Here is a 19,130-nt window from a genome sequence, read left to right as displayed (position 1 = left end):
CGTGCCTGGAGGCTTCTCTGGAAGGAAGGGATATATTTGTTAAGAGGGATTTGGGAGCAGGGAATATTCTTTCCAGTCCCATCTCTGCGTCTCTCATGTCAAGATATACAAAACCGGATCTTCCTCATTTCATTTAGAGGTGCTGTATGCCCACCCTCCCTGCAGAGATGGGTAGAATTCATCCTTCCTTGATTTGCAAACATTTGTAATTCTCAGATGTTTTTATTGTCTGAAAAGGAACCACCTGCTGCTGACAGCTGGATGTCTGTACACCACCCAGAACTTGGCTTCAGCTGCAGTCTAGAAACTTCCTCTTTAAAATGAACTTTGTAATTAAGGTGGAAATAATGAAGTGATGTTTAAGACTCTTAAACAAGAGGGGGCAGGCCCTGTAGAGCCAGCAGCACTCAGACAACTGTATGGCATTTTGTAACTGTCCACACCTGCAGTTGCTGTACCGTGTGGATGGTTGGGAGGACAGTGTTTAGTCCAGTCAGAAGTCACTGAACGGATTCTCGTTCTATAAGTGCCTGTGAACACATGGATGCTAGGGGAGGACAACCTTAGGTCTCATCTTCAGGAATGCTGTCCCATCCTTTGAGCCAGGCGGCCATCAGTAAGGTAGACTGGCCGGCCAGGACCTTCCTCTGCTGTCTCTGCAACCCCAGCTCTGGGATTACAAATGCAGACCACTGTGCATGGCTTTTCTCTGTAGGTGCTAGGATTACTATTGCCGTGTTGAAACAGCGCTGCCACAGCAACTCGAGGAGGAAAGGGTTTATTTAACTTACTCTTCGACATCACAGTTCATCAAAAGACATCAGGACAGGAACTCAAACGGCAGGAACCTGGAGGCAGGAGCTGATGCAGAGGCCATGGAGGGGTGCTGTTTACTGGCTTGCCCCACCTACTTTCTTACAGAACCCAGGACCAGCAGCCCAGGGATGGCCCCACTCACAATAGTCTAGGCCCTCCCCAGAATCACTAATTAAGAAAATGTACCGCAGGCGTGTCTACAGCCCGATCTCAGGGAGGTATTGTCCCAGTTGAGGTTTCATCCTCCTCCTCCAGTGACCGACTCTAGCTTGTGTTAAGTTGTTATAAACTAGCCAGCACACTGAGCTATCCCCTCTTAGCCTGCAGATTTTTATTTTTTGGTTTCTCAAGACAAGGGTCTCTCTGTGTAGCCTTGGCTGTCCTGGAACTCTCTCTGTGGACCAAGCTGTCCTCAAAGTCACAGAGATTGGTCTGTCTCTGCTTCCCGAGTGTTGGGATTAAAGACATGCACCACCCAGTGCCTGCAGGTTTTTTTTTAAATGTTGAAAATTTCCTTTTTTTTCTTTCTAGGCGTGTGAGTAGGGGTGATGGTGTCATGACACAGGGTCTTGTATCCTAGATGGCCTGGAACTTTCCATCCTCCTTAAGTGCAAAGATTACAAGGATACACTAAATAACTACAAGTATAGGGGCTTTTTTGTTTTGTTTTGTTTTTTGTTTTTGCTTTTAAAATAAGATTTTCACTGAAGATTTCCTTCTATATCAAAAATTTCAGGTATTTATGTGCCAGAATCATGGGGAATGTCCTCAAATATAGAAACGGTAACAGGTTAGGGGAAGAGCACATTGCTTTGCTGATCCTGACTGCATTATAACCCACACTGCTTATTTGGGCAGGTTATTATATTTACTTAGGTAGATCATTTATTTAGTTGCCGTTACTGTTGTTTGAGGATAGCAGAACTCTTAGGTAAACTGGTAAGCTAAGCAAACAGTCCTTAGATGTGCTGGGCAGGAACCAGAAGTCTGGCCTAGAGCAAAGGCCAACCCTTGCCTGAATTCTAACAGTCGACCCCAAGCCTAGGAACAAACGGCAACCCTGTACACTACCAGAATTGTAGCTCAGGCTACAGGGGGAGGAAGGACTACCGTGAAATCCTGTCTATAGTCACAGTGAAGCCCTGCTTCATACTTCCAAGGGCATGGGCTAGCTAAATAGGGAATAAAGTCTCCTAAATACAAGCTCTGGGGCAGTGTTTGTGGCGGGTGGGGATGTCCTTTAAAGTAGTAACTAAAGTTCTATTTCATATGTAAACATTTTGATAATCTAAATGCCAACACTTTAGAGGGGAAAACTCAAGTTTTCAGCTTGCTTGATAAATGAACTATTCTCCCCGCCCCCTCCTCTTTCTATTAGCTTTATCTTCAAGCCAGGATGAAGGGAGACTGGGCAAGACTCCTACGCCCCACACTGCAGTTTGGTCTTGTTGCTTTATCCATATATGTGGGCCTTTCTCGAGTTTCTGACTACAAACACCACTGGAGTGACGTGATGGTTGGACTCGTCCAAGGAGCCGTGGTTGCAGTATTAGTTGTAAGTATACACAACTGTAGCCTGCGTGCTGACTGACACTGCTCGACATTTGAACAATCCCCAGTGAGGAACCTGACAGGGTAGAAAATGTGGCCCAGTAATTCCAAGAATCCTGTTTTTGCTTGTTTCATTTTTTGTTTTTCCAAGATAGGGTTTCTCTGTGTAGCCTTGACTATCCTCACTCTGTAGACCAGGCTGGTCTTCAGAGAACCGCCTGCCTCTACCCCCCAAGTGCTGGGATCAAAGGCATGGTAAAGAATCTCAATGTTAATAAAATCTTTTGCAGGATAGGTCAGATAGGTAAAAATTAGGTTACTTCTTTGTGAATGTTGTAAATTCTTAGTGTTTTCATTGCTAAAGTCTATTGTTAGAATAAACAAGTTTCTTTTTGCATGAATTGAAAACTGATTCACTTAGAGTTTTTTAGCTGAATGAAGCTATTTACTAAAGACATACACTAAAGAGCAACTACTTTTTTTTTTTTTTTTTTTTTTTTTTTTTAGCCATTTTTTCTTTTTGAGACAGTGGTTCACTATGTAGCCCTGGCTGGTCTGGAATTCCAGAGAGCCACCTGCTTCTCCTGTGTTGGGATTAAAGGCATACACTACTACCACCAGCCCAGCCAATTATTATTTTATGTTCCTAATTGCTTCCTGAAATTTTGTATATGATTTTTAAATTTATGTAAATTCTGCCCTGTTCTATACAGGCTGTGTATGTATCAGATTTCTTCAAGAACAGACATTCTTATGTAGAAAGGAAAGAGGACGACTCACATACGACTCTCCATGAAACCACCACCTCAAACGCGTACTCAAACAATCACCAGCCTTGAAGGGTATGGAGGAACTGGTCAGCTTTCTGAAGGAAACCGCTAGAAGGCGGCGGCGGCGGCGGCGGCGGCGGGGGGAGGATGCATATTACTTTCCGGTGTATAGGCCATTGAAGGACTGCTGCTATACCTCTTGGATTACCTACTTTACCTGTGTATATAACACAATGAGTATCTAATAGCCCGATTTAAAAAAATATTCAAGCCTTCCACTAAAAACACTGCCCCACCTGTACATTTTTTAATTGAAAGATGCTATGTACAAATGTATATGTTACATGCCTTCTTAGAATGATATCTGATTTAAATATAATAAAATGCTTGAAACAACTCTTGATGGGAGAACCACTTGGACACTTGTAAGCAGTTACAGTCAACTGTAATCAGACAGATGGTGATTAATGTTGAACTCTATAAGTAGAGGCTGGCAGCAAATACAATATCCCTCTTGATTTTGGTGATTCCTAAGGGAAAAAGAAAACAATGCTTAAACTTTCAAGACCATAAAGCATGACTTCCTTGTACTAGGATTTTACAGCTCAGTCCTGACTAAATTGGTAAGAGAACAACGTGGACTATAAAAAGCTGTTAGCTTAAGAGACTTCAGAGTCACTGAAGAACCTCGGGGACAGTCCTTGCTCTTTTGACTGTCCGCTACACTGAGTGTGGTGTGCATGAGTGGCTACTAAGATGTCAGAAGCAGATGATCCAGATCCAGCAGTTGTCTTTATACCAGAAGACATGGGAAACTTTAAAGCAGGACAAGTATACACATTTTTAAACTGTTTATATCAGCTGCCTCTATCAACAGTCTACTCAGTGTGGTACAACATGTAAGTTAGAAATCACTAGCACGAACTGACTTTATATTGTCTTGGCCGAGATACAGGTAGAGATGTGGAGATGACAAGCTATTTATGAACAGCATGCTTCCCAACTCCCCACCGCCCAGTTTACAGTCTAGCCATCCTTCCTAACCTGGTCTCCCTATATCCTCCTTGCTACTCTACAAACTTGGCCATTTCCATCCCTGTCAATCCCTACTGTACTCGCTCTGCTCCAAGCACACTAGCCTCCTGCTGCTGCTCAAACATTGAGTCTGCAGAAAAGGCCCAGTGTCATCCCTGGATGAGGATGGTCTTTAGGCTACTGTCTTTTTCTGCTTCCTCCTTGCAGACTTAGTGAGCGCTGACTTATTATCTCCCTCACTTTATAAGATAAGCTCCATTAACTACACTTTTATGTCCACTCTTACATTTCTTAAAACAATGCTGGACACCCCGTATTTAATAAATATGTAAATGGGAATCTGTATATAAAACAAAAATCCCAAAAATGTCCCACATAACCTCCCAATTTTATGTACATACTGTTAGTTGACCTTCCATGACAGTCTGGCCAAGACACCTCAAAATTTCCTTCTAAGCTGTGTCAAAGGCCCAAGTCTCAAGATTTGCCTAAATGATCAGAAAAGGCTTATAAACTAAATACTGACCTTCAGCAAATTTGTTCTCCAGCTCTGTGTTTCCAATGGCTTTTGCTGCTTGACACATCTGTCGAAGCAGTTCTTCCAGACGCCTCATACAGCGAATTATGCTGCCTAGACAGAAAAGGAAGTACAACCAGGAATAGGAAGACACTTGTCAGGATACAAAGCAGGAGAACATGAAAAGCTTTCGTTAATCCCCAACTTCGATTAATGGCAGTAAAAGACATAATCTAAGGACACACTGGCATGTTTTTAGAGTGGGTAAACCAAATGCCCTCGCAGAAAAGAGAACAACTTGAGGAAGGTTGGCAAGCATGGCAGCTCTGAGCCTGTAAGAATCACCAGGTCTCTGGAGACAGTGCACAAAAGCCTAACAAAGTACCACTTACCAGGACCCTGAGTGAACCCTACTTAGGATTCTGGATACCCAGGCACTAGCTGTGGAGAGAACACGGTTAGCGTGCTTCCTCAATGTTTTCTTTACAGTGTGGTCTTAGAAGTAGCAGAGAGGAGACAAGTCTTTCCCTACAGACTGCAAATCTGGAACAAGTACCTATCAAAGCTGAAGCTGTAGACAGTACTACTTGTTAGACTTGTGTGGGGAGAGACCTGGCCTTTCTCCAAGTGTGATCTTATGGTGAGATCTAAGGATTTCACTGTAATGTCCAGACTACGTTAGGAGCATCACTTATCTTAAGTGCAAGCTGTAAGAAAGGCGGCCATACTCTGACTTCTTGTAACACTGAATAGTTCAATATTATGAAAACTGACAAATGTCAATCACTGCTCAACGCTAAGGATCCTTCTTACTGCTTAGGTCCTCCATATTATGTTCCAGCATGTCTAAGTGGGATAAATAACTGAGATACAACCCAAAGCTGGATAAAAACAGGGAAGCTAAGTGTGGTGGTGCACAGCTTTAGTCTCTCCCAGTACTCAAGGAGCTCTATGAATTTGAGGCCAGCCTAGTCTACATAGTCAGTACCATGCAAAGCTACATAATGAGACCCTATCTCCAAACAGTACTGGAGTTCAAACCCCAGGACCTTCCATGAGAGCTCTACTACTGAGCTGCATCCCTAAGTCCCAATAAATAGCATTTAAAATGAGGATTTGTCTCACTTGAAAGAAGGAAACTAAAGTCTATTTGTAATACACAATTTTTGTGAAGTTACTTGGCTCCTGTGGTGAGAAAGCTCATTAAATGAGTCAAAAGCAAAAGGTAGTTAACTATGGCTCACTCACTGCTGTGCTAGAAGACCTAGCTTAACTAAGGAAGGAAAGATTTATTTTGGCTTATGGCTTAGAAGTCCATCATGGAGAAGTCACACCAGGTATGACTGAGCAAGCATGTGCCATGTCATGACTTTGGTCCTGGGAACATGACTGTGGCACTTTGGGGATGAAGAAGACAAACACAGAAGAGCTGGGATTGGGTGGGCTGTGCTCTCTGATGGAGGGCACCACTACGTAATCTGGAAACTCGGGTGGTCTCTAGGGGAGCAGCATCTGGATGCAGTCATCTGGGAGGAGGAAGCTGTGTGCTAGCCTTTTTGGTTTTTGTTTTCCTGCACACACTAGCCAAGCATCTGTAAACACATCTGTAAAAAAGGCTCTGCCATTCCTCTGAGCTCACCTGAAGAAGGTGGCTTTGCCTTTCCATGAGTCTGAGGCATTGGGATCCTTGACATGCCTGTGTTCATGTCAACAATACAGATTCACTCAGGGTTTCCTCCACTCCCCACAAGCATGTTCCCATCTATGTGGATCTGGGTGGCGGGAGAGAGGGCAGGGAGGAGGACCAGGATGAATCAACACCCTCTGCTCCCACAGGTCCTACAACTTCACAAACAGCAACAGCATCTGGGGACCCAATGCATGCATAAGCCTACAGAGAATAGCTCACATTTAAGCCATACAAATGCCAGGATAGGCAAATTCCATAACTACAGACATCAGAACTAGATCAAGAGTGATTAACTTCAGCCTCATGTATATGGACATCAGCTTCCTTACATGTTGGGAGAGTAAAGAATGTTTAGAAGACAGGATAAAAGCAGGCTGAGTATGTCTGAGGAAAGTTGGTGCTGTATATCATTTCCTGGGCACTGATGCTGTGCAGGCCTGTGCTCTGTAGTTTGTGAATTTCTCATTAGGGTTTCCCAATTCCACGAGGCAAGTACTATTGTTATCCCTACTCTGCAATGAGGTAAAGGAGAAAGTTGAGAAGTTCCATACACAAACTGACCAAGGTCAGAGGTAGAATTTATGTCAGGCCAGAGGCTTGGCTCACTGGGAAAAAGGTACTCACGCCTGCCCCCGAAGCCTGAAGACCCAAATTTGATCCATGGAAGCCACAAAGGAATAACAACACTGAGTACTGAAATTTTCCTTTCACCTCTACATGCATACCATGGCACATATAAAGTATTGGGGAGAAAAAAAAGAATTCACAATGTCTACTCATTAATTCACATAAAATTATTTATCTGGGATTTCTAAGATAAGTATATTACAATTCAGTTATTATAAATACTAAATTATTGGCTTTAAACTTTTGCTAGAAATGTTCAATGCTGGTAGTACAAACCAACCAACCCAGAAAACTTACATTAGCATGTTTTAAGGAACGGTTAAGGAACAAAAGTCAGACAAACGTTCTTTACTCTGCATGCTTGACAGTCTTTAACAACAACGTAACTGCACTGAACAGCAGCACCAGAACTGTACAACCATAGTCCTTCCCAGAGATGTGACGATAAAGACCACACTATAAATACTAAGCAAGCATGGGACAGCAGCACCAGACTCTCATTCAGTGCCGGAAGACATGCATTACGCTAGTTTCAACAAGGCTACCCTCCAAGAAAACAGAGACAAACTGACAATTTGTCCAGGATCATTACCCCAGGGGTAGGTAATAAGCTCAGATCTATGTTTTTAGCCACTGTTGTGTTGGTAGTAGGAGGTATAGGCAAGAAATATAAGCAGTAAAGCTGGGGAGATGGTTCAGCAGTTAAGAGCACTAGCTGTTCTTCCAGAGGACCCAGGTTCAATTCCCAGCCCCTACATGGCAGTTCACAGGCCTGTGTACTTCCCATTTTTGGGTATCTGACGCCCTCTTCTGGCTTGCTCAGGTACTGCACACATGGGGCACACATACATACATATAGGCAGAACAAACTTAAAAAAATAGAAGAAATTTAAGCAGGTTTATACGCTAGAGCATCAGCAGAAAGGATATGATTTAGGAGGATGACAATTAAAGATGACCTTGGGGGTCAGAACAACAGAGAAGGGGAACTGAAGAGGAAGAGTAAAGGCACATGCAGGTGACTTTCTGGACAAAAAGGTGCCTGGGGCTTTCAGCCCTCCTTCTGAAGAGGACTGATGGGAAGCTGGGCTGGAGTTGAGACAGATGCTCAAGGAGAGCAATGAAGGTTGGGAAACTGTAAAGGAAGCCTAGAGAGTATTTGTACTCAGGAGAGTTCCTGAGGTAGAAGGATGTGGGCACAGCCATGCCATGCCATGCCATGCCATGCCGTCTACAATCTGAGAACAGTAGCCAACCAAAGGACACCAATAAGTCGTCGTGGGAAAGACTACGTGAAGTAGTGTGTAGACGCACACAGTGAATGCTCAGTGCTGACAGTTTACTACTGTTCCTAGGAAGGTCCGACATCATTCTGAGGGCTAGAGAGAGGGCTCAGTGGTTAAGAGCACATCCTGCTCTTGCAGAGGACCCAAGTTTGAGTCCCAGCATCCACACAGCAGCTCAAAACCGCCTATACCTCCAATTCCAGGGGCTCTGACACACTCTTCTGAATTCCTTGGGCACCTGTATGTCTATGTGCACATAACTACCCATACCCCCAGCAATACGCACGTATTTAAAACAACAACAAAATACAGCTTTTGAGAGTGCACTGAAGTCTTCTTCAGCAGAGCACTTTGGCAAAATGACAGAGGAAGCAGGTCAGCAGACTGACCCAGGTGATGACTAATAAGGCAGAGGGAAGAAGAATCCCTGCTGCTTCCTGATCTATCTGAGGCTAGAAAGGGGAACTACCTGAAGGGCTCAGATGGCAAGTTTTCTCCAAGGATAATGTTCACTCCACAGCAGCCTCCAGAGAATGAGGATGTGGCTAAGCACTACCTACCTACATTTTACTTCCTGTGAGTGAGGCGATTCCTGTGACCCTAATCAACTATTTCAAGACTGGGGAAAATTTGAAAAACAAACAGGTTTTTTGTTTCTATGACTAGTATGTGTAACAGGATACAGTCACAGAAGACACTTTCCAAGCAGGCCATTCCCAGCACTGCTATTGCTATTTGACTGATGAGACAAAGGCAGTTAGTGCCTTTTCACGGTCAGGCTAACACCAACAGATCAGGTATCAAGAGTTACATGCCTTTAAATCCCAGCACTCAGGAGACAGAAGGAACTCTTGTGAGTCTCAGGCCAGCCAGAGGTACATGGTAATACCCCTGCCCATAAAAAGGGTGTCTGGCTGCGGGGTGGGGGTGAGGGGAGCTGCGGGGGGTGTGAATTCTGACCCAGCCCTCCAAGTCTGAACGAGAGGAATGTCTACTGGCTTTCCTTTCCAGCAGTGGGTTCCTTTCAACCTTGGGGCTCAGTCATGGAAGAACCTTAGACCTTCATGAGCCAGAAGCCTTGTAAAGGCTGGCACTGCCACTGCTGCCCTCACGAACTTGGGTTGATGAAGGAGAATGCTCAGTCACTGGTCTACAAGAGGACAACTAAAGCACGTCTCTCTCCATGGTGACTGGAAGCCTGTGCTGAGACAGGAGGCTAAAAAGGTTCCCAATGAAGAGACTAACACACGAAGCAAGCACATGGAAGGGGAAAGCTGAACCACAGTTCTACCTCAGCTCCAAGTGCTAGTATAGGTGCGCTCCACTTGGAGAGATGACTACCACTTTAATTCAAATACATGAAGGCTGTTCTCAATATTTAAAATTAGGCCATAGCTACAAAAACTAAAGACAATGCCATTCTAGTTAGATGCTACTGTCAATAAAGAAGATCACTGAGGTATAGTGCAGGTCCTACAGGTATTCAGCTCAGTAGTTCCAAACTGTAAATTTTACAGTGATGTCTGTAATCCCCGCTACTCGGGAGGGTGAAGTCAGCCGGGACTGCACAGCAAGACCCTGTCTTTTTTTTTTAATGAATTAATTTATTTAATGTATATGAGTGACCTATCTTCAGGGACACCAGAAGAGGGCATCAGATCCCATTATAGGTGGTTGTGAGGCACCATGTGGTTGCTGGGAATTGAACTCAGGACCTCTGGAAAAGCAGCCAGTGCTCTTACCCGTTGAGCCATCTCTCTAGCCCAAGACCCTGTCTTAAAATGAAATAAATACATAAATAAATAGAAATTAAAAGCGCTGGGAATGTAGCTCGGTGGCAGTGCCTTCTGAGAACACGCAGGGCTCTGACTTATACACTCTCCAAGGAAGTTTACCTCTTCACCTTTCCTTCCAAATCTCCTTCATTAACCCGCAGAATTGTCAGCCGTGCGGTATAAAGGGACCTGACGGGGTTACTGCACCCTGTAAATGAAACAGTGTAAAGTGCTGTACAGGAGTCCACAGCACAACAGGAACTGATACATACACACTGGCTCTCGTGTTCTCAGGGTTAGGGACACAGGCTCTGCTACTACTTCAGAAGGAAAGGAGAAACGCACTCACAGAAGCTTCTAGAGAAACCAAGGAGCTGGGACAGAAGAGGCAATAAGCATGCAACCCTGACGTTAAATGTTCATGTAAACTATTCAAAATTAAATCAGGTAGTGGTTTAAACTGAAACGCATGGCGCTTTGGAAAGGAACAGAATGAGTTCACAGGCAATGCAGAATCGTTCAGTCTTCCACTCCATATGGCATCAAAAGTGAGGTACTCCCACACACTTGTTTTAAATGACTTCAAATGTGTACCAAAACCACAACCTAATGTGGTTTTACTATTTCTACAAATATAGGTAAGGAATGTTAAGCAGAATCTGCCAAAGTTATCAGAAGCCACAGCATTATAAGTAAATTCAGACAACATGTAAAAACTAAAGCAGGCAAACACAACCAGGTCAGGGCAGTCCCACGCTGTGAATCATTTGTGGACAATCTGGTTGGGACACAGCTCCAGGTAACAAGAGAACACTGAGAACAGGGCACTGGGTACAGGCTGCATAGCCAATGGCTCCGGTTCTGGTCCAGAGTCTCTGAAACAGATCACTGTGCACCCACAAACACCAGCTCTCCACAGCTCCAGCAGCAGAGAGGCTGCTCCCCTGGGGTTAGCGGAGACTGCTGTTGAGCAGTGAATCATCTAACAACTTCCCAACCTCCTGCAGCTCTATGTAGTTCAAGACTTGCCTCACTCCCAGCATCCTGCCTCATCAGTTAGAACCAGCTAAACAAAGACAAAGCCCCAAACACGGACCTCATTCCCACACTATCTCAAGTTGGTATTAAATAGTGCTGATATCTTTTCTTCTGGTCCTTCCAGAAATTAAATTTTTGGTGGTCATTGCCTTTTCTTTTCCAAATAAGTGTAAATATGCTAGCATAAATCCACCATTCTAAGCCTCTTCACCTGTACAATTGGCAAGCACTGTCTTTTCAATGTTTCGGAACCTACACCAGGTGAGAACTGGGGCGTTCACTCGAGTACTATCTAAGTCAGGGATGTAAGTTCATTACAGGCTGTGTAACTATCACACTATATAATTCTGAACATTTTAATCCCCTCCTCAAAAGTCCTGTCATCACACCCAGTTCTGACCCCACAAGCTGTGGCAACCATTCATTAGCTTTCTGTCTCCACAGACCTGCCTATTTTAACATTTTTCATGAATAAAATCATCTGTCTCTTCTAACAGATTATGTTTAAGACTCATCTAAACTGTAACATGTATCAGCATTTCTTTCTATAATAAAAACTTTAAAGATGTGCATAGGCACAACCTATTATGAGTACATGAAACTGCATGCTTCAAGAACATTTTCAACTTGGAGGAAGGCACAAAACAAATCACTCTCATAAGGACACAAAGCAATTTACTCAGAGACTATTTCTACCTAAACTACAGCTTTCTACCTCACTGAGGTTCACACCCTGCCTAATGGCTGCTCTCTAGTTTGGTCCACGGTTAGGATCCCACATACATCTTGTAGCTACTCACCAATCCCAGCTTATGCCAACTCTTTCTTGAAGGCAGAGATGTAGCCTGTACTGTACTTAGCATAGTACTTGATTCCTACTGGAGTCTCAGAATTATTCATCAACTAAGTATCAAGCACTGCTTACTAAGTCATCTAGTACTAAATTTGTACCACAGTTTCAACACAAACAATGCACATAAGTAAAATATTATTCTACTATTATCAGCAAAAGTCCTTTCCAACACTGAGTTCCTTGTCCTAGGAAAGGGTAAAACTGCCCTACAGACACCATTGGGAGAACACATACTGTACAGCATGTGCCTCAAAACTCTACAACAGGTAGAAGGAAAGAGCTTCCACAGGTAATTCATAAGGATCTCCTGAAGGCAATGCTTGTCAGACATTGGGAACAGCTAGTTGAAGTCTTACCAGATCCACCTGGATGGGTGCACTGAAACCCTAAGCATTACCTTGTCTGGTCACTCAAACTTAGTTTGATAAAATAAACATCCTATCCATTTTTCAAGGCAACAAAGTAAATAATTTCTTATGTGTTTTTAAAGTTCCTCAAATAGATCTCAATAGAAACCTTTTTCTTGAGTAAGACATCCCATAACACTTGGCTATGATTACTACAGTTAACTGGTGCATTTAATGTTTGAAGGACTCTACAGTTATTGCTCAAGTTCAGTATGTAAAAACCCTGGCACTTTCTGTCTAAGAAGAATGTTGAGACTCTTTAGGAAGAGATACTGTTCGAACACAGCACACTAAGGTTTTGCGTGTGATACTGAAGACACACTACCTGGTAGAGCTAGAGGTTGATGTCTAGTATCTTCCTCAACTGTTCTTCACCTCATTTTTTTATTTTTGGTTTTGGTTTTTTTGAGACAGGGTTTCTCTGTGTAGCCCTGGCTATCCTGGAACTCACTCTGTAGACCAGGCTGGCCTCGAACTCACAGAGATCCGCCTGCCTCTGCCTCCCGAGTGCTGGGGTTAAAGGCGTGCTCCACCACCGCCTGTTCTACCTCATTTTTGGAGGTGGGTCTTTTACGGAGCTCTGGAGCTGCAGAGGCCCTTCTTTTCCCACTTCCCAGTGTGGGGACTGCAGGTGTGTGTTGCTGGCCTGGAGTTCTACATGGGTGCTGGGCATCCAAACTCAGGTCTCTGTGCCTATGCAGCAAGCACCACCACATGCATGAATCCACCTTCCCAAGCCCCCGAATTTCAAACAAAGAAAGAACCACCTCCTACCTCCCTCAAAAAAAACCACCCAACAACAACAAAACAATTCAACTAAATTTTATCTTTTGCTCCCTCCACTCTCAAGACAGGGTCTCACCATGTTGCCCTGGCTGGCCTGTAACTCACAGAGATCCGCCTGGCTCTGCCTCCTGAGTGCTGTGATTAAAGGCGTGTACCACCACACCTGGCTATTTCTTTAAAACAATACCTATCTCTGCTGTGCATCACTATTGTTACACGTCACTTTTGACTTCTTGGAGAAGCAGACATTGCATACACATGAACGCTTGCGTTAGTAATTCTTGCTGTTATTATGTAGCAAATGAGCGTTAAGTTCATCCTCATCTTGTAAAAGCTGGGCAACAAAGAAGTGGTGGCACCATCATTGCATTGCTTTGGTACCTCTGACACACAAACTCTGTTGTACACAGACCTAGATTCCTGTGTGTTAAGGCAGGCTCGCAATCTGTTATGCTTCCTTCTTTTCACAGACTCAATTGTTGCTGTCTATTATGTGCTATTAAAGACCTCATCATTCTTTGAGCAGGAGTTTTCTGTGGGTAGAGATGATATATAGTATAGCAGAGTTTAAGAGATGAAGCTTCCACTTGATATGTATGCCGCGATTTTTTGTGAATAGAAACAGAAGAGCAGTGGTTGGGGGGGGGGGGGATGGAGGGGAAGGCAGAGGAGAGGAGGGAGGGGAAACTGCAGTCAGGATATAAAATAATAATCATAAAATCACTTAAAAAAGAGATGAAGCTTTAAGTCACACTGCCATCACACTTCACTGGTAACATCATTTACCTTGTACAATAGCCTTGATAATAACCCTACCTTCAAAGACATCTGTCATTTTGCAGATGTGAGCAAATGTGGCTCCAGTTGCCCAGGTGTACACCACATCCATCAAGTGAGGTTTGAACGAGCTTAGGTAAGTTTCTTCGTCAATCTCCAGTTTCGCTTCTGCTGAAACTTTTGCAATCCTTTTAGCACATTCCTTTGAAGAATAAAGGACAGAGTGAGAATTCTTTACTGGATAATACCTCCCATATCCCTAAAGGTTTCTGAAGCCAGGATTCTACAGAATCGCTGTTCTGTTTTAGGAGAGCACAGACTTTCAGGATTGTCTCTGTAAGGTGGATGTCCTGCTTCTAACAGGCACAGTACTCATGCGCACAAGCGGTCACACAGCCAGGCCTTCCTGCTAGGATGTGTCTAGGGAATGCATCACCTCTGTGCCAGCTGAACATTTCTACAAGTCCTCCAACTCACCACACTTACAACAGCACACCTAACCAACCTCTAACTGTCTTCAAAGGAGACCAAGGGCTCCAGATGGTAGAGCAGTTAGAGGGCTCACCGCTCTTCAGGGCATCTGAGCTGGGCTCCCAGAACCCCATCAAGTGGTTACAACCCCGTTAACTGCAGCTGCAGGGAATCCAATGCCCTTTTCTGGCCTCTGGATACTTGCACTCACATGCATGCCACCCCTCCATACATATGATTAAAAAATAATAAAAAAGTAAATATTTAAAACTACTTTTGAAAATGAAAGCTAATAAATACTAGAAGTAAATGTTATTTTTTAATGCTGAGGAAGATGGGGGCTGGAGAGACGACTCAGTGGTTAAGAGCACTGACTGCTCTTCCAGAGGACCTGGGTGCAACTCCTAGTACAGGCACAGTGGCTAAACACCATCTGCAGCTCCAGGTCCAGGAAACCCATAGGTGATGCCCTATTCTGGCCTGCACAGGCACTGAACACATGTGGTGTACACAGAGACACACAGGCGAAACACCTGTACACATAAAATCTAAAAAAAAATTATCATGGGTAATACTGAGGAAGAAAAATAATAGACTGTCAGTCAGTATACCTTATTCACATTATTTAGTTTTAAATCTACACTTATAAAGTCCATGCAATTTGTTACAATAGTGAAAGCAGATGCTTAACTGCTTGACTAGTAAAGTGAAAATAAAAAAGGCTAATAAAATAGAGTCAATGACACCAAATGTATTTAATCTGTGGAGTGCTACAGTGCCATGGTTAACCTGGTAATCTTTTATAGTCACTAGCTTACCTGCATTTGTCGAAGTGGTCCAGCTAACTGTTCTGTTAATTTGGGCATCTCACTAGACTGTGATAAAGAAAAAGAATATGAAATATGAAAAGTCATGCTCAAAGTACTACTTGCTTGCAAAATGAAGCAAAACTTTTTATTTTCTTTCACACCAAATTCTAAGACTTAGATCATTAGCATTTAAATTTTCTAATCAACTTTGAGTTTTCAAACACACACACACACACACACACACACACACACACACACACACACACAGTCGTCTCATCCTCCGTTGTCTTATTTCAGAGAACACTGCTCTGCTCACTTGGCAGTTTCTGTGACTAGACATGGAACCACAGAAGAGAGCCAATGCTGTAAAGAATAGTGTGGTCATTGTCAATAGTTTAATCATAGCTTCATTATAAAACAGTTTAGTTTATAGCAAAGTTTATAGAGAGTGAAAATGTAGGATGGGCATTTAAAATACTGTCTCTAATTTTACCCAGGTACTTCTAGTTGTTTAATCAATTATAAGGCAGTTCAAAGTTTAATTAAATAATCATTTAATACTTTTTGGTATGTAGATCAGGCTGGCCTTAAACTCAGAGATCCACCTGCCTCTGCCTTTTTAGTGCTGGGATTAAAAGCATGTGCCACCATGACCAGCTGACTTCAATATTGCTCTTCTCAATGGTAAATTTGTTAATTTCTAATTTAGATAACAGAATTTAAGTATACTATAACCAGCTAAATAAAATTAGACAAGCTACTTGAATTTAAGTATGTGTCAGGATAAAAAACAAAACAAAACAAAACAAAAAAAAAACCAAACAAACAAACAAAAAAAACGTATATCACACCATTATGGGGGTGTCACAAGCGTGTGTGTGTGTGTACGTGTATGTGTACGTGCGTCATGGGCACAGGTGCAGAGGCTAGAAGATGTCCTTCAAGTGTCGTGTAGGTATCCGCTTTTCTGCCTTGTTAGCAACAGGGTCTCTGTCAATGTGTTAGCTAGGCTAGCTGTCCTGCAAGTTTCCTGAGATTCTTCTGTTTCACCTCCCACTTCCTATGAATGCTAGGAATTCAGGCACTTGCACTATTGGGTCTGGCTGATAGGTTAACATTTTAAAAGGCAACTATAGAGTAGTTGCAATATTATCTGCATTAGTATACAGGACTTAGTTTTGATTTCATTATGTGTGTATAAACACATTATGTAAGAAATCATGAACCAGGATTTATATCATTGCTGTAAAAAACGAAAGCTTATTACCATGACTGGTGAACAGGGAAAACTATATAGGATGAATGGTAAGGAATGCAAAAATGCTAACTGCCATGGATACAGCTCCATTCATGAGCAAGTTACTGATCCCCTTTCTTTCTTCTGGCCACCATGGGTGGAGGATTGGTCCTGATCTGAGCAGGGTAAGTGGTACTTTCTGAATGTGTACATTTGGTCCTTCGCTTTCATTTAGGTATCAATTCAAATTTCATACTGGGGAGGCCTTTTCTATTCCTATACATTAGAACAAGAACCTGAGGCATCAGGCATTTTTACCCAGCTCTTCTACATCTTCATTCACCTACACATAAGGCACTAGAGCAAGTTTCTGCTGTATCTCCAGTGTCTAGATCTATGCACTGTAAATACTGGGTGCTCAATACATTTTTGTGGAGGGCTGGAGAGATGGTTCAAAGGCTAAGAGAACTGGCTGCTCTTTCAGAGGTCCTGAGTTCAATTCCCAGCAACCACATGGTGACTCACAACCATCTATAATGAGACCTGGTGCCCTCATCTGGTGTGTAGACGTACATGGCAGAACGCTGTATACATAATAAATAAATCTTAAAAAATAAAACAAATTTTTTGTGAATACTTGATCTTCATATTTGAAAGATTTATGTAATATTCAAAATGCTATAAATGTTACTGAAAAAATAAGAGCAGTTTTAGAAACATTTAGAAAATACAAGTTAGTATGTTAAGTACATTTCATCTAACATCAAAGTATTTTATTATAGTTATTCTTTTTGCCTTGACAACATCTTATGGCATATAAACATGAAGCAAGTCTTATTATTAATGAATAGCCATTATACTAATCAAAACTATATGATGTGTGAATCAATAAAGCACACCATATATATTAACTCACATTCTCTTGAAACACAAAACAGCTTAGTAGTGCAGTTGCCTGTTCTGCAGAAAGGTCATTGAAAAGCCCATTAAACATCATCTCTGTTAGAAGGAGCTCATCGGCACTAAAGAGAGAATAAATTTCACAAGTCAGAAAATATAGACATATTTTTAATGGGTACTTAGTAATAAAATATATTATTTAATCATGAGGAAAAATCAAGGGGTATAACCAAGATTTGTAAAGGAAATGGTAGACCTTTCTAATTGTCAATATATAAACAGTAGATGTCATACAGATACTTTATATGAGAGCTCAAATAACCAAATGCACATATTCATTCAACTAACCATTTCTTAACTCTGATTTTTTTGGCCCAAAGTACTCTTTTAACTTCTAGTTACTTATAAGTAATGAAGAGAACAATAAAACAATAGAAAACGTTTATTAGAAATTACAATTAGAATGTACCCCTAAGACCCACACCTGTATTTCAGCTGCACTGGACTTTCATGCTGCAAGGAAGTTAAGAGCCTGAACGGAGCAAAGACTGCTCACCAACCGTCCGTCACTCTGGAGTCTAGCCGAGCTCTAGATTTAAATTCATCAACGACTCACTGCATCCTGAGCAGGCGTTGTCTGATGGCTTTCACTAGTGCTAGCTCGTTATTGTGGGCTCATCTTTTCCATCATCAAGGCACAGCACTTTAATTAAGCCATTGCTCTCTAAGTTCAGAACACCTTCACATCTGGACTTACATTAGAAGAGAAGACATTTGCTACATTTAGATTACTCAGCAATGTTTTTCAGTGTTAGTCTTCTCTTGACATTTCACTACATATAAAGTATTATGGAAAATCCATTGTTACAAGTAAGTTTATCAGAAAATAAGATGCTCCAGGTTCTTACCACGGAACAGTACATAAGTTCTTTCTGTTCAACAATTAATTCAATGAGTAAGAATCTCATATTTCCATTTTTGTTCCCTTAAACTTTTTTTTGTTTTGTTTTTAAATTGGTTCTTGGAGAACTTCATACAAAATGTTGCTTTGATCATAATCACCCCTCTTCCCTACCCATCACCACAGTTCCTTTTTGTTCCTAGAAATAATTATATACTTATTGTCTTCTTTTGTGAGCAGGGTCTCAAACTCACTGGCTCAGGCTAATCTCAAGTTCACAGTGATCCTCCTGCCTCAGCTTCCCGAGGGCTCAAATAACAGGCTCAAGCTACCATGCCCAGCCTGTCTGAGATTTTATTTTTATGACTAATTTCACCATTATCCCTGCCTAGGAGGTTCTCTGTGTTATGTTCTAAACTGTGTAATTACAGAACAACTTTCTTAACTCTTTTTCTCTTTGTTATAGTGTGTAGAAAATGAGAAAAATCTTGAATCTCTATCTGTTCAAAGGAAGCAAAATAAGACTATAAAAATGGTAGTCTAAATTTCTATAATCAAGTTTTAAAATTACTCTCTATTTACAAAGGATTTACTAGAGCCATACAGGAATCATTAGAACATTTACTCATAAGAAGGAGATAAAATTTCCTGTACTTAGATTTTATCCATGAAACAATAAAGACAGAAACCGTTATCTTTATCACCGTAACTTCAAAACAAATCAAACATTAAATTTGGGTCTACAAAGGTAAAGTGGGACTGAAGTTGAGAAAAGTAGACAACAGATGAAGCAAGACAACGTCAAGGAAGTGGATTTCAGTGTGTGAGGCGGAAGAGCAGGTAGTAGCCAAAGCCCACCTATCAGTGATGGACGGAACGCTCTA

At 42.1% G+C, this 19,130-nt stretch overlaps 2 protein-coding genes across 5 annotated transcripts in view; one reads left to right on the top strand and one right to left on the bottom strand.

Annotated features, from left to right (window-relative positions):
- Positions 1 to 3,274, top strand: part of Plpp1 (phospholipid phosphatase 1) — a 60,271-nt gene extending 56,997 nt beyond the window's left edge. For all 4 annotated transcript variants that reach the window (XM_059276738.1, XM_059276740.1, XM_059276739.1 and 1 more), the window contains 2 exons: positions 2,195 to 2,371; positions 3,081 to 3,274. In XM_059276738.1, coding sequence (XP_059132721.1) covers positions 2,195 to 2,371; positions 3,081 to 3,206 — 303 coding nt within the window. In that variant the 3' untranslated portion in view covers positions 3,207 to 3,274. The remainder of the gene's footprint in view (positions 1 to 2,194; positions 2,372 to 3,080) is intronic.
- Positions 3,275 to 3,416: 142 nt separating this feature from the next.
- The window catches only part of Mtrex (Mtr4 exosome RNA helicase), a 70,021-nt gene continuing 54,307 nt past the window's right edge, over positions 3,417 to 19,130 (bottom strand). The window contains exons 23-27 of the mRNA XM_059276737.1: positions 17,362 to 17,467; positions 15,218 to 15,274; positions 13,968 to 14,130; positions 4,699 to 4,803; positions 3,417 to 3,667 (exon numbers count right to left, since the gene is read on the bottom strand). Coding sequence (XP_059132720.1) covers positions 3,615 to 3,667; positions 4,699 to 4,803; positions 13,968 to 14,130; positions 15,218 to 15,274; positions 17,362 to 17,467 — 484 coding nt within the window. The 3' untranslated portion in view covers positions 3,417 to 3,614. The remainder of the gene's footprint in view (positions 3,668 to 4,698; positions 4,804 to 13,967; positions 14,131 to 15,217; positions 15,275 to 17,361; positions 17,468 to 19,130) is intronic.

This window comes from Peromyscus eremicus, chromosome 11 (genome assembly GCF_949786415.1).
Source record: "Peromyscus eremicus chromosome 11, PerEre_H2_v1, whole genome shotgun sequence".
Lineage (NCBI taxonomy): Eukaryota > Metazoa > Chordata > Mammalia > Rodentia > Cricetidae > Peromyscus > Peromyscus eremicus.
The sequence above is the reverse complement of the archived record's forward strand: the minus strand, read 5'-3'. Positions and strand labels throughout refer to the sequence as shown.